This window comes from Electrophorus electricus, chromosome 2, assembly GCF_013358815.1.
Source record: "Electrophorus electricus isolate fEleEle1 chromosome 2, fEleEle1.pri, whole genome shotgun sequence".
NCBI classification, from domain to species: domain Eukaryota; kingdom Metazoa; phylum Chordata; class Actinopteri; order Gymnotiformes; family Gymnotidae; genus Electrophorus; species Electrophorus electricus.
Genome location: NC_049536.1, coordinates 21,751,709 through 21,767,203, shown reverse-complemented (window position 1 = coordinate 21,767,203; position 15,495 = coordinate 21,751,709). Strand labels below are relative to the sequence as shown.

At 39.4% G+C, this 15,495-nt stretch overlaps 2 protein-coding genes across 4 annotated transcripts in view; both read left to right on the top strand.

Moving 5' to 3' along the window:
- The first annotated feature begins 1,316 nt into the window (after window positions 1–1,316).
- Window positions 1,317–15,495, top strand: part of LOC113577152 (protocadherin alpha-C2-like) — a 173,606-nt gene continuing 159,427 nt past the window's right edge. Inside the window, exon 1 of one of the 3 annotated variants that reach the window (XM_035521312.1) lies at window positions 1,317–3,716. In XM_035521312.1, coding sequence (XP_035377205.1) covers window positions 1,356–3,716 — 2,361 coding nt within the window. In that variant the 5' untranslated portion in view covers window positions 1,317–1,355. Of the gene's footprint in view, window positions 3,717–8,555; window positions 11,048–12,565; window positions 15,032–15,495 lie in introns of those variants that run through there. The other 2 variants (XM_035521282.1, XM_035521293.1) reach the window with 2 other exon arrangements.
- Window positions 4,803–7,373, top strand: LOC118240757 (protocadherin alpha-8-like). The gene has a single exon (XM_035522694.1). It carries the CDS (start codon window positions 4,902–4,904, stop codon window positions 7,371–7,373), a length of 2,472 nt encoding a protein of 823 aa, XP_035378587.1. The 5' UTR covers window positions 4,803–4,901.

Below are 15,495 nucleotides of genomic sequence, written 5' to 3'. Positions count from 1 at the left end.
GCATGAACAAAGCCTCCATGCGCAGATCATGCGGACTGCTGGTTTCTAGGCAACCGCAGCCCCTCTCTTGAGGAATAATTGAGTGACAAGATGGGGGTGGAAAAAAAGCTATGCATGAAAATGTTGGAGCTGCTACTATAATGCAACTATAAATGTGGAATACTTTGGAACATTTTTGGAGGAATCTGCTATGAAGACTGCATTCCAAGGTCATCCTATATTTTCTCTCTCTCACCCCTCCCATCCTCTGCTCTCAAACGCCAGTGTTCAGCACCACAGACAGCGACTTGCCTCGTGGTAGAGCCGTTGCTAAGGTAACGCGCTGCTGGCGGGGAGAGGGGCACGTTAGGAGCCTGTAATCGGATATTCTGACAAAAGCCCCAGATCACTCGGCACAATCTGTAGGGTACAGACCTTACAAGAAACAGTCTGATTCAAATTCAATTTTAAATTACATCATTCTTTAAACAAATAAAATCAAATATATTGTGTTTTAATCACTTCAAGTAGGACTAGGTCACAGTATCCAAAATCATAATGATTTTGCTGCAACAATACTATATATAAACAATATAGTATTATTTATTTTAGAATAAATAATAATTGCTTTTCAGTGTAAAAATACGCAGGGAATAAGGACTGTTCTCGAAATTAAAATAGTCAATGGGTGAGGCAATAGCTCACGTGCATGTACTGGGAAATAAGTGTCGATGCAGTCTGGCACCACTGTATTTAATCTTTGCGGTTTTTACAGGACCAGCGTTTTGCTGGCTAACACCCATAAAAATACGCGACAGGAGCAATATGATGTAATGCTAGAGAAAACACCCGTGCAGTAGGGGTGGGGCTGATGGTGTCACGTGGTTTGTGGAACTCATCCACAGGGTGTCACTGCTCACCAGACAAACAGATACTTAGAACACTGATCGCAATGTGAATCTTTTATTTTTTGAAAAATCTTGATATCGAAAACAATAAACATCAACAATATTGTATATTTTATATATTAATATTTATATGAATTTAATTGATTAAAATGTAATTAATTGAATTCATATAAATTCATCTCATTTTCTTTTTTTTTCTCTCTCTCTTTTAAATTTTCACTGAACACTACGAGTTGCCCTTGTTATCATGTTACAGAACTACAATTACACGCAAGGACACAGAGTGGCGCTGTAAGAAAATAAATGCATAAGAAATCGAAGACAAACAGCCACAGTGAGGGAAACAAGCAGGTTACCCGAGAGCGATCATGACGGATAACTACCTTTATCAAATCCTAGACGCAGTTTAATGCATTATGCGCAACAAATACATTTTTAACCTGGCAGAACGGAAGTATATTGAACAATATGGCTCTTAGACAGATACGCACATGCTGGATATCCAGGCATATTGTTCTCTACTTGCTATGTCTGCTCTTTGTTTGCGAAGGGATTTCTACACAGATAAGATATTCTCTTCAAGAAGAATCGAAGATCGGGACCGTTGTGGGGAATTTAGCCAAAGATTTGGGTATTCATACGTCTGCGCTGGCAGTCAGGAATCTACGAATTGTGACGGGGACAAAGCAAGAGCTTTTCCAGGTAAATCAAAGAGAAGGCGCTTTGTTCGTTAACCGTAGAGTTGACAGAGAGGAACTGTGCGCTAAAACGAACCCCTGTGTCGCTAACATTAAAGCGGTGATCGAAAATCCCCTTGAAATGCACCAGATAACGGTTGATATTGTTGATGTCAATGATAATGCACCTACATTTATAGATGAGACTTACAATTTAGAAATACTTGAATATGCAGTGACCGGAACACGATATCAGTTGGAAGGTGCGCACGACCCAGATATAGGTTCAAATGCTTTGCAAGCTTATAAACTGAGTCAAACCCCATTTTTCCGTTTAGAAACGGATGACTCTGGAGATGAAGGGAAAATCCCCTTTCTCGTTCTACAACGTGCTCTGGATAGGGAAAGAAGCGCAAGGCATAATCTAGTGTTAACTGCAGTAGATGGGGGAAAGCCGCAGAAAACAGGAACTCTGAGTATCACTGTCGTCGTGTCAGACGTAAATGACAATGCGCCTGTTTGCAGTCAACCAAAGTACACGGCGACAGTGAGAGAAGACGCTTCCGATGGAGCCTTTTTACTGCACGTTAACGCTACAGACGCGGATGAAGGGCCAAATGGGGAAATTGAATATTCTTTACGGAACAAGTTTAGAAATGGGGCCTCTGACCTGTTTGAACTGGATAGTAAAACAGGCGAATTGTGGATTAAAGGTGCCCTTGATTTTGAAGAGAAACAGGTTTATGAAATAAAAATTGTAGCTTCTGACAAAGGAGCAGTGTCTCTGTCCACACAGTGCAACGTGCTTGTGAAAGTAGAGGATGTTAATGACAATCCGCCAGAGATCGACGTCACCTCGTTAACTGGCCGGATACCCGAGGATGCGCCTCCCGGTACAGTAGTTGCTTTGATGGGAGTGACAGATCTGGATTCGGGGGTGAATGGACAGACAATATGCTCTTTACCAAAAAATATACCATTTGAACTTATACAGTCGTCGGATTCAAATTTCTATTCGTTGGTTAATAAAGAAAACGTAGATAAAGAGTCAAAGCCCTTTTATGATATTCCTGTAACAGCTAAAGATTTAGGAACTCCCCCATTATCATCAACAAAGATCCTCCGTGTTGAGGTAATAGATATTAATGACAACAGCCCCATGTTCACCCAAAGTCCATACACATTCTATATAGGTGAAAACAATAAAGCAGGCGTGTCTGTTTTCGCAGTGAATGCAGCAGATTTAGATGAGGGAGAAAATGCAAGAGTCTCATATTCGATTGATCGTGTAAACTCAGAGAAGAGTGTGGTTTCTTTTCTGAATATCAATGAGGTGAATGGCACCGTTACTGCATTGAGAAGTTTTGACTTCGAGTCCATGAAAACATTTCAGTTCCACGTGCTTGCTACAGACTCTGGAACTCCTCCACTGAGCAGCAACGTCACAGTGAACGTGTACATTCTAGATCAGAACGACAATGTTCCAGTGATCTTATATCCAGTCAGTGCTAACGGTTCTGATGAAGGTGTGGAGGAGATTCCCCGAAATGTGAACGCAGGACATTTGGTGACTAAAGTGAGAGCCTATGACGCAGATATAGGATACAATGGCTGGTTATTATTTTCAATGCAGGAAGTAAATGACCACACTCTCTTTGGTTTGGACCGCTACACTGGACATATACGGACCCTTCGATCATTCACAGAAACAGACGAGGCTCAGCATAAACTGGTCATACTGGTCAAAGACAATGGAAACGTTTCACTTTCAGCAACAGCGACTGTGATTATCAAAGTTGTGGAGCCCAAAGAGGCTTTTGCAGCTTCTGACGTTAAAAGCACAGTAAAAGAAGAGGAAGAGAACAACGTCACATTTTATTTGATCATTACTCTGGGCTCAGTTTCAGTGCTTTTTGTCATCAGCATCATCGTTCTGATTGTAATGCAATGCTCCAAATCTACAGACTATTCCTCCAAGTATTTACAAGACACAAATTATGACGGCACACTGTGTCACAGCATCCAGTACAGATCCGGAGATAAACGCTACATGTTAGTTGGACCCAGAATGAGTATTGGTTCTACTATAGTCCCGGGCAGTAATGGGAATACACTAGTGGTACAAGATCGCAGGAGGAGAACTTCTGGAGAGGTAAGAAAGATAATTTCTTAGTTTATTACTTTTATGGCTTTGGCTGCCGTTTTGAAAGTTTACTACCAGAATATTAATTTGAATTGTTGGGTATGACTCATATTGGGCTGTCTGTGTGTGTAATCGTTTGCGTGACCAGCTCAAACACTGAGCTATCCATGGTGCTGAAATAGCACCGCTTCATTTTTACATTTACACCAGGTCTTACATCAAGTGATTCTTAATCGGCAAGAGACCATTAAATTATTTAGATATTTAGATATTTAAGTGGCATTTCAATTTTGCTTATCGCCATGAAATTGTAATGTTTTCGTAGTGTTTACACTTCGGTTCCATTATACTTAAAAAAAAAAAACATCTGGAGAGGTAAGAGGTAATTATTATTTAAAACAATCTCTTTCTTGCATTTACTCTGTAGAAATCTATTTTTGGCGTAATATATGTTTGTATTTTTAACACGAAGTTAAAATGCTTTATAGATTTTTTTGTTGTTGGAGTATATTTATGTGAGTTTTGAATGTTCTTGTTGATTGCAAACAATTGTACTATTTGTGTGTGCAAACATTAGATTAATATTGTACTGTTATCTAGTATAAAGAAACTATTATTTTCTATGTCACGGAGATTTAAAGTTGTACCCCCAAAACGCCAAATGCACCTCTGCTTCTTTCAACGGTATGTGATTATTTCACACCATACAATCTCATGAATAAAGCTCTAGTCCAGTATTTCTATGTTAGTGGAAAATAGGTTTGTCTAAATAACTAAGGGAACTGTCCGTCGTGTTGGTTACTGAAACTGAATAATCGGTGGAGAATTTGTACAAATAGAAAGATTGCCCATATAAAGCAGTAAAATTGTAAAAAATAGTTGTATAGTAAATATTTTAATGTATTCCAATGCAGAAATTACACAGATAACATTTTAATGTGTTCAGTCTTACCGAAGCAGTCGTGTAGGAGTTACGGGCTAGCACTTGGCGTCACTGTTACATCAGGATATTAGATTTACGCTACTGGCTGCTATGAGCCCTGATGTTGTTTTGTTCAGATGGGAGATTGTGCGAGACGTATGTGATAAGCAAGGCGCTGTCATTTTTATTTATTTATTAATGTCTTCTACATTTGAGATCAGTTAGCACTGATCAATGAAAGCTGTCGATGTTTTAATTTTCGATTAATTTGAATGTTGTCGTCTGCGATGGCTGACCGCGGACAAAGGCGGCGATGGGAGTACTGGTGGATTGTTTTACGTTTCTGTTTGCTGTTGTGCGTCGCGAAGCAGGTGTCGGCTCATAAAAGGTACGCTGTTCCAGAAGAGATGAAAGAAGGATCAATTGTGGGAAATATTGCGAAAGATTTGAGTCTCGAGGTCAGTACTTTGGTGGAAAGACGGTTCCGTATCATTCCTGGATCTAAAGATGCTCTTTTCGAGGTAAATCAGAAAAATGGCGTCCTGTATGTTCAAAGGAAAGTGGACAGAGAGGAGATTTGTGACAACATTGATGTCTGTTTGATAAACCTAAAGATTGCTGTTGAAAATCCTCTTGAAATTCATTACATTGGAGTGGAAATTATCGATATAAACGACCATGCTCCTACATTCGCAGAAAGCCATCTTCATTTAGAGATAGCAGAAAATAAAGCTCCCGGTGCGCGTTTTGATTTACAGCCGGCACATGATCCCGATGTCGGTAGCAATTCAATTCGTAATTACAAACTTAGTCGAAATGAGCATTTTTCCTTGGAGTTGAGAGATGGCGATGAAGACCGCCTTCCTTCCCTCGTCTTGCAAAAATATTTAGACAGGGAAAGCGCTTTTAATCATAATTTACTATTAACGGCCGTAGATGGTGGTAATCCACCTAAATCTGGCAACCTTAAAATAACTATCACAGTCCTCGATACTAATGACAACCAGCCTGTGTGTAGCCAAGACATGTATACGACATCCTTATATGAGAACGTTTCTGTTGGTACCGTTATACTGAAAGTGAACGCTACGGATCCGGATGATGGTAACAATGGAGAGGTCGAGTATTCATGGGGAACAAATACAAATAACAATATCCAAGACATTTTTCAGGTGCACCGCATTACTGGAGAAGTGCGGGTCAAGAAAGAAATAGATTTTGAAGACATTCAGACATATAGATTAAATATACAGGCCACCGACAAAGGACAGCCTCCACTATCTGTAGATTGCAGAGTTACCATCAGGACAATAGATGTGAACGACAACAAACCCGAAATAGAAGTGACGTCGATCTTGACTAATGTCCCAGAGGATTCAAAACCTGGAACTGTTATTTCTCTGATTAGCGTTACAGATAAAGATTCAGGGATTAATGGTCAAATCGTTTGTAGCCTCTCAAATGATGTAGCATTTGAGCTAAAGTCGTCTATTGAAGATAATATGTACTCATTAATTACTAAGGGGCACTTAGATAGAGAACGCGTATCTCAGTATGAAATTGTATTAACAGCCAAAGACTTGGGCCAGCCTTCTTTGTCCACTTTGAAAACTCTAATTGTGGAGGTATCAGACGTTAATGACAACAGTCCAGAATTTCTTCAAAATCCTCTGGAGCTTTATTTGACTGAAAACAATGTACCGGGTTTGCCCATATTTTCGGTGAGCGCAACCGACAAAGATCTGAATGAAAATGGTGCAGTTACTTATCAAATTGTAAGAGGCGACGCAGCACTCCACGATATGTCATCGTTCTTGAATATGAATTCTGAAACAGGCGTCATTTATGCGCTGAAGAGCTTTGACTTTGAAATAGCGAAAACATTCCGGTTTCATGTTCTCGCAACAGATTTAGGAATTCCTCCACTCAGCAGCAATCTTACAGTTAATGTTTTTATTTTGGATCAGAACGACAACGTTCCAGTAATCTTATATCCAGTCAGCGCTAACGGTTCTGCTGAAGGTGTGGAGGAGATTCCCCGCAATGTGAACGCAGGACATTTGGTGACTAAAGTGAGAGCCTATGACGCAGATATAGGATACAACGGCTGGTTATTATTTTCAATGCAGGAAGTAAGTGACCACACTCTCTTTGGTTTGGACCGCTACACAGGACAGATAAGGACCCTTCGCTCATTCACAGAAACAGACGAGGCTCAGCATAAACTGGTCATACTGGTCAAAGACAATGGGAACGTTTCACTTTCAGCAACAGCGACTGTGATTATCAAAGTTGTGGAGCCCAAAGAGGCTTTTGCAGCTTCTGACGTTAAAAGCACAGTAAAAGAAGAGGAAGAGAACAACGTCACATTTTATTTGATCATTACTCTGGGCTCAGTTTCAGTGCTTTTTGTCATCAGCATCATCGTACTGATTGTAATGCAGTGCTCCAAATCTACAGACTATTCCTCCAAGTATTTACAAGACACAAATTATGATGGGACACTGTGTCACAGCATCCAGTACAGATCCGGAGATAAACGGTACATGTTAGTTGGACCCAGAATGAGTATCGGTTCTACTATAGTCCCGGGCAGTAATGGGAATACTCTAGTGGTACCAGATCGCAGGAGGAGAACTTCTGGAGAGGTAAGAAAGATAATTTCTTACATTATTACTTGTATGACTTTGGCTGCCGTTTTGAAAGTTTGCTATCAGAATATTCATTTGGATTGTTGGGTATGACTCATATTGGGCTGTCTGTGTGTGTAATCGTTTGCGTGAGCAGCTCAAACACAGAGCTATCCATGGTGCTGAAATAGCACCGCTTCATTTTTGCATTTACGTCAAGTCTTACACCAAGTGATTCTTAATCGGTAAGACACCATTAACTTATTTAGATATTTAGATATTTAAGTGGCAATTCAATTTTGCATCTCGCCATGAATTTGTAATGTTTTCGTACTGTTTACACTTCGGTTCCATTATACTTAAAAAACAAAAACAAAAACAAACAAAAAAACTTTTTCCCATAATGGACACACTTAAGGTTCTTCATATTTTGTGGTTTTTTTTTTTTTTTGCCTGTTCTAAGATCAACTTCAGTTTTACCCATTCACACGTCCAAGAGATTTTGAAGTTGATGCGCTCTAAGGATTATTATGGACAATAAACACTAACATTGCTAACACTAACTAAAATCTGCCGTTTGTGTTGCTCTTCTTTTGTATTTTTGTTTTACTTTATTAATCGGACAACCAAAGTGTAATTACTGGTTCCTATTTTTAAAATCAAGACAAAATTATAAACAGCCTGCATTGCTCCACTTTTGAGCACACAACATACAGAAGTTTCCACATCTATGGTACTGACCTAGTAATCACTTTTGTGATAATTATTTATAGAAAACAAACCTAAATAAAATACACTGTTGATTTTATTAATATTTTATTAGTTTATTTGGATGATTGTACCATTTGATTTGCTTAGATAAAATAGTGCACTACCATATTTGCCACAGAAACGGTGACAACAGTTATTATAGAAAGTTGGCAAAATTTGGAAATTGCAGAGCATCTACACTTAGAAGAGAATTCACATATAGTTTAGTTTTTGATTATTTTAACAATTAGCATCTACAAAAACACAAATACTGTAAGTTTAGCGTCTCTGCGTGGTTGTTTTCTGTTCGGCTACTTTAAGTAGACTAGGTAAAGAATATATTCACTTGGCACGCAAACCTTTTCCTTAATCGGCCGTAGTCTTTACACCTGCTGTTGCTTCGTGGAAACCTCGTGGTGTCACTATTATACTAGCAAACCTTATAAACTACCGACCCTTCCCCCTTGCGTCGTCTTGCGTGGGGCTGTTCCACCCCACCGAGAACGCAGCGATCAGTATTTGATCACAACCATCGCCATTTACTTTACTAGGACACAAATTTGATGATAAGTGAGCATGACAAATTCGGCGTTAGGTGCAGATTGTGAGAACAGATTTAGGAAGTGATTAAAGGTACGACTTTTTGCTGATTGTCCTAAATGGCATCTTTATCGAGGGGAGACGGAAGACAAAGGCGAAGATGGAATTCCTGGGGGTTTGTGATGTGTTTCTCTCTGCTTATGTTCTTTGAGAAGCAGGTTTTAGCTCATATAAAATATTCCATTCCAGAGGAGACAAAAGAGGGATCAATCGCGGGAAATATTGCTAAGGATCTAGGTGTTGATATCAGTACTTTGGTGGACAGGCGATTCCGTATTGTTTCTGGATCCGAAGATGCGGTTTTTCAGGTAAACGAGAAAAATGGCCTTTTACATGTTCGTAAGAAAATCGACAGAGAAGAGATATGTGACAGCAATAACGTGTGCTTGATTAATTTGAAAATTGTTGTTGAGAATCCTCTGGAGATCCATTACGTGGAGGTCGAAATTACAGATATAAACGATAATTCGCCTGCATTTACAGAAAAAGATCAGCTGCTTGAAATACCCGAATCGAGTCCGCCGGGGGAGGATTTTCAGCTTCAGGCAGCACAGGACGCTGATTTTGGCACAAATTCGGTTAAGTTTTACAAATTAAGCCAAACAGAATATTTTGAACTTGAACTTCGGGACAACGGGGGAGAGCGGAAAATCCCTATTCTAAAGTTACGTCAGTCACTGGACAGAGAGAAGCAAAACAGGCATAATTTGATATTGACCGCCGTTGACGGCGGTAATCCGCCACGCTCAGGGAGCATCAACATTAACATTACAGTTCTCGACGACAATGACAACAGGCCGAAATTCACTCAGGAACTTTATTCTGTTACAGTAGAAGAAAACTCTCCTGTTGGGACTGTTGTTGTTAAAGTCAATGCCACTGATATAGACGAAGGTCTGAATGGTGAAATTGTTTATTCATTTGTTAAAAATCTTGACAAACACGTATACGATACCTTTGCTTTAGATATAAATACTGGAGAAATTAGAATCAAGGGTAAGGTAGATTTTGAAATAAATAATGTCTACAGAGTTGGTATAACTGCTTCAGATAAAGGGCAACCACCTAAGGCAAGCAGTTGTAGAATTGTAATCAAAGTAATTGATATAAATGACAACAAACCAGAGATAGATGTTACCTCCCTGACAGATGTAGTAGAAGAAAATTCAAATATAGGAACTGTAATTTCTCTTATCAGTGTAAGTGACAAGGACTCTAACGTCAATGGGAAAGTGTTTTGTAGCATATCGAACAATGTACCATTTGAACTGAAGCCATCATTTAAAGAAAACATGTATTCCTTGGTGACAAATGGACACTTAGACAGAGAGCTTATATCTCATTATGAGATCACAATAACAGCTACAGACCTGGGACACCCTTCCCTGTCTTCAGTGAAGAAGATAAGAGTGCAGATATCAGATGCCAATGACAACAGCCCGGAATTTCCAGGGAGCCCTCTTGAACTATACTTAGCTGAAAATAACTTGCCTAGTTTGTCCATATTTTCTGTTAGTACTGTAGATAAAGACTTAAATGAAAATGCTGCAGTACATTACCAAATTATTAGAGGTGATGGAACAAAAAATGATTTTGCATCTGTCCTAAATATTAATTCTGAAACTGGTGCAATTTATGCACTGAAGAGCTTTGACTTTGAATCAGTCAAAACTTTTCAGTTCCAAGTGCTTGCTACTGATTCTGGAACCCCACCACTGAGCAGGAATGTCACAGTAAAAGTGTACATTCTAGATCAGAATGACAATGTTCCAGTGATTTTACATCCACTCAGCTCTAATGGTTCTGCTGAAGGTGTGGAGGAGATTCCCCACAATGTGAACGCAGGACATTTGGTGACTAAAGTGAGAGCCTATGACGCAGATATAGGATACAACGGCTGGTTATTATTTTCAATGCAGGAAGTAAGTGACCACACTCTCTTTGGTTTGGACCGCTACACAGGACAGATAAGGACCCTTCGCTCATTCACAGAAACAGACGAGGCTCAGCATAAACTGGTCATACTGGTCAAAGACAATGGAAACGTTTCACTTTCAGCAACAGCGACTGTGATTATCAAAGTTGTGGAGCCCAAAGAGGCTTTTGCAGCTTCTGACGTTAAAAACACAGTAAAAGAAGAGGAAGAGAACAACGTCACATTTTATTTGATCATTACTCTGGGCTCAGTTTCAGTGCTTTTTGTCATCAGCATCATCGTTCTGATTGTAATGCAGTGCTCCAAATCTACAGACTATTCCTCCAAGTATTTACAAGACACAAATTATGACGGGACACTGTGTCACAGCATCCAGTACAGATCCGGAGATAAACGGTACATGTTAGTTGGACCCAGAATGAGTATCGGTTCTACTATAGTCCCAGGAAGTAATGGGAATACTCTAGTGCTACCAGATCGCAGGAGGAGACCTTCCGGAGAGGTAAGCGCTGTTACTTGAAATATATTTGCACAATTCGTGAAGAAAGTTTTCTTGCAGTCTATTCCAGATTCTATCAACAGTTCTGTTGCTGATATGTGCATGTGTTATGGACTTTAAAAAACTAAGCAATTGGTAAAGTAACACTTTTGTTAGAATGTTAGGATGTAATACTAATGTTAGGATGTAATACTAATGTTAGGATTTTCTGTGTGCTATGCAGTTCTGCTTTTTTGCTGCTTTTACTCCCCTTTTAGTGGTGAGAAGTTACATTTATTCAGTTTGTGTGGGCTTGGAGACCCTCTTACTTCCACGGTGTCCTCTGTGCTTAGATATTTGTATACATCTCATAATTACAAATCAGCTTTATGTAGGTCTCTGTCAGAATATTTGTGTAGTCTTAGAAAATATTAAAAGGTCTGTCACTTTAATTCAAGAGTCCACAGATTGTGGTATACAACACAATATTTCTGCAGGTGTTGATGTGAGGAATTAATTCTGTTTGTTAAGATGCTTCAGAATTTGAAATACATATAAATACAATTATTGCAGCAACAACCACTACAACTATTACTTCTACTACTATGACTACTACTACTACTACTACTACTACTACTACTACTACTACTACTAGATAGATAGATAGATAGATAGATAGAGAGAGAGAGAGAGAGAGAGAGAGAACCGTAGTAGCAGTATAGTGATATATACAGATACGATTTAAGTGTTATCCTAACCACTAATAATTGTTTGCAAGCCATTGTCAATTTACTGTGAATACTGTATGTAAGGAAGGCAGAGCCTGTTGTGTCATCTTGTTAATGACGTATCGAACCACTTGCGGAACAAAGCTTTTTAGGACTTTAATTTGTTCCTACCACTTTTAGGTCATCTTTGATTGTGTGCGCTAAATGAGCTTGTGTAAGTCATCTTCATTGTCTTTAGTGTACTTTAATATTATGTAAACTTGTTTACTTATGTAGCGTAGCGAGTGGTAGATTGTCAAGCACGTTTGTTCAACATGGTGTCACTGTTAGTGTGGTGGTTTAGTGATTAGCCACCAATACTAATGTTACATTGGAAGATGTCATTAAACTTTCTGTTATTATACCATTCAGAGCTCATTATGTAGTCTACTGTAGCTCTCCAGTATTACAAGGTTTATTATGTCTGTATGTACGTGTCGAGCAAAATTTTTTTTAGGTATGAGGCAGCTTTATAAGTACGAGACACGTGGCCATATTGAAGTTCTATATATTAGTTTTGTTCTTGCATTATAATATTTGTAGAAGTCGAAGAATGGCCCGATAAGCCGGTGGTTGTCGCTTTTTTTCTGATTCAGATTCGATATCACACATTTTTCTCCTTCTGAGCGCTCATTGCACTCATATGACAGGCCTCAAGGAGTCAGTAGTACACAAGAATCCAAGTCAAATATCAGCCCCTGCACAACCCAAACGTCATAGTGTGTCGGCGAGACGGAGGTTAGCAAGACTGAGCTAAAAGACAGAAACAGCTTATGATATTTCTAAGTGAATTCTAATTCCCCACGAGTTCGAAGACTATTCTAATGAAATGAATTTTAGGCGGCAGCTTTGATCGTATCTTGAAAGTGCATTATACGTCATGGATGACTACAAACAAAGGCATAGATGGGAGTACTGGTGGATTGTACTGCGATTTTCTTTGCTCCTGTACCAAAGGAACGAGATTTCGGCTCAAATAAGGTACTCTATTCTGGAGGAGGTGAAAGAGGGATCCGTTGTAGGAAATATTGCTAAGGATTTGGGTTTTGATGCCAGTACATTGGTACAGAGACGGCTTCGTATTGTTTCTGGTTCTGGTGACGGTCTTTTCCAAATAAATATGAACAATGGCGTATTGTACGTTCATAAGAAAATCGACAGAGAGGTAATATGCGATGGAAATCAACCTTGCATGATCAATCTGAAAATTGTGGTTGAAGCCCCACTTGAAATTCATTACATAGAGCTTGAAGTTACAGATGTGAATGACCACGCACCTGAATTCACTGAAAAAGAGAAACGATTGGAAATAGCTGAATCAACCGTTCAGGGCACCCGTTTTCAGCTGCAAGCAGCTCGTGACCCTGATATTGGAGATAACACTGTGCGCTTGTACAAGTTAAGCCAAAACGAACATTTTGATTTAGAGATAAGGAAAATGGGAGACGATAAACTTCCCTTTCTGGTTTTACAGAAGCCTCTCGACCGCGAGCGCAAAGAAAAGCATAATTTAGTTTTAACTGCTATCGATGGTGGAAATCCTCAAAGGTCAGGTACGCTAAACATAACAGTTATTGTTCTTGACGTTAATGACAACCGACCTGTATTTAGTCAAGATGTTTATACTGCAATGCTGAAAGAAAACACACCTATTGGAACTTTAGTGCTTACAATAGTGGCCAACGATTATGATGACGGTCCAAATGGTGAAGTGGCTTATGTTTTCGGTAGTGACCAAAACCGAAACGCGTTTGACATTTTTATTTTAAATAACGTAACAGGTGAAATTCGCGTAAAAGATGAAGTAGACTTTGAAAAGAACAATATTTACAAATTAGATATTCAAGCTGCAGACAACGGACAGCCACCTTTGACCACTGATTGCAGAGTTGTTATAAAAATAATAGATGTAAATGACAATAAGCCGATCATTGAAGTGACCTCTCTGTCAAGCATAGTTCCTGAGAATATGAGACCTGGGACTGTAGTATCTCTCATTAGTGTTAATGACAGAGACACTGGTATAAATGGAAAAGTTGCGTGCGCACTTTCCGAAAACATACCATTTGAATTAAAACAGTCAGTTCGGGACAACATGTACTCATTAGTAACAAAGGAAAATTTAGACCGCGAGCTCATATCACATTATGACATCACAATAACAGCAACAGATTTAGGTCAGCCTCCTCTGTCCACCTTTAAAACTCTGAGCGTGCACATTTCGGATGTAAATGATAACAGACCAGTGTTTCTCCACAACCCCATTGAATTGTATATGTTTGAGAATAATCCCCCAGGTGCTTCTATATTTTCTGTTAGTGCCTCTGACAGAGATTTACATGAAAATTCTTTGATATCATATCAGATTCTGAGAGGCGAAGAGATTCCTAACAACATAGCATCGGTCTTAAATATTAATTCTGAAACAGGCGTTGTTCATGCGCTCAAACGTTTTGACTTTGAAACAACAAAAATGTTTCAGTTCCACGTGCTCGCTACTGATTCTGGACTGCCTTCACTGAGCAGCAACGTCACAGTGAACGTGTACATTCTAGATCAGAACGACAACGTTCCAGTGATCTTATATCCAGTCAGCGCTAACGGTTCTGATGAAGGTGTGGAGGAGATTCCCCGCAATGTGAACGCAGGACATTTGGTGACTAAAGTGAGAGCCTATGACGCAGATATAGGATACAACGGCTGGTTATTATTTTCAATGCAGGAAGTAAGTGACCACACTCTCTTTGGTTTGGACCGCTACACAGGACAGATAAGGACCCTTCGCTCATTCACAGAAACAGACGAGGCTCAGCATAAACTGGTCATACTGGTCAAAGACAATGGAAACGTTTCACTTTCGGCAACAGCGACTGTAATGATCAAAGTTGTGGAGCCCAAAGAGGCTTTTGCAGCTTCTGACGTTAAAAGCACAGTAAAAGAAGAGGAAGAGAACAACGTCACATTTTATTTGATCATTACTCTGGGCTCAGTTTCAGTGCTTTTGGTCATCAGCATCATTGTGCTGATTGTAATGCAGTGCTCCAAATCTACAGACTATTCCTCCAAGTATTTACAAGACACAAATTATGACGGGACACTGTGTCACAGCATCCAGTACAGATCCGGAGATAAACGGTATATGTTAGTTGGACCCAGAATGAGTATCGGTTCTACTATTGTCCCGGGCAGTAATGGGAATACACTAGTGGTACCAGATCGCAGGAGCAGAACATCTGGAGAGGTAAGAAAGAAAATGCATTGGTTTGTTACTTTTATTACTTTGGCTGCCGTTTTGAAAGCTTACTATCAGTGTATTCATTTGAAATGTTGGGCTGTCTGTGCGTGTAATCTTTTGCATGACCAGCGCAAACACTGAGCTTTCTATGGTGCTGAAATAGTACCACTTATGTTTTGCATTTTACACTAAGTCTTACACCAAGTGATTCTTTATAGGTAAAGAAGCTAAAATAGCTATTACTCACATGTCTCTTGGTGATTACCAAGTTATATTTAATAAATGCACTTTCCACGTCCCATTCTAGGAGATTTTATTACAAGCGAAGTTTTAACAGTGACTTTTCTGCACATTCGCTGTTTTTCGTGGTACTGTGTATAATCCATGAGGTGTCAGTATGTCACCAGAAACGACGTAGGCATTAAGCTCTGCCCCTCGCTTTAGCTTTCTGACGAGTCTTTTTGTTCTCT

What these genes read in the sequence shown, in the direction of transcription:
- LOC118240757 (XM_035522694.1), top strand. Translation starts at nt 4,902, where the DNA reads ATGTTGTCGTCTGCGATGGCTGACCGCGGACAAAGGCGGCGATGGGAG.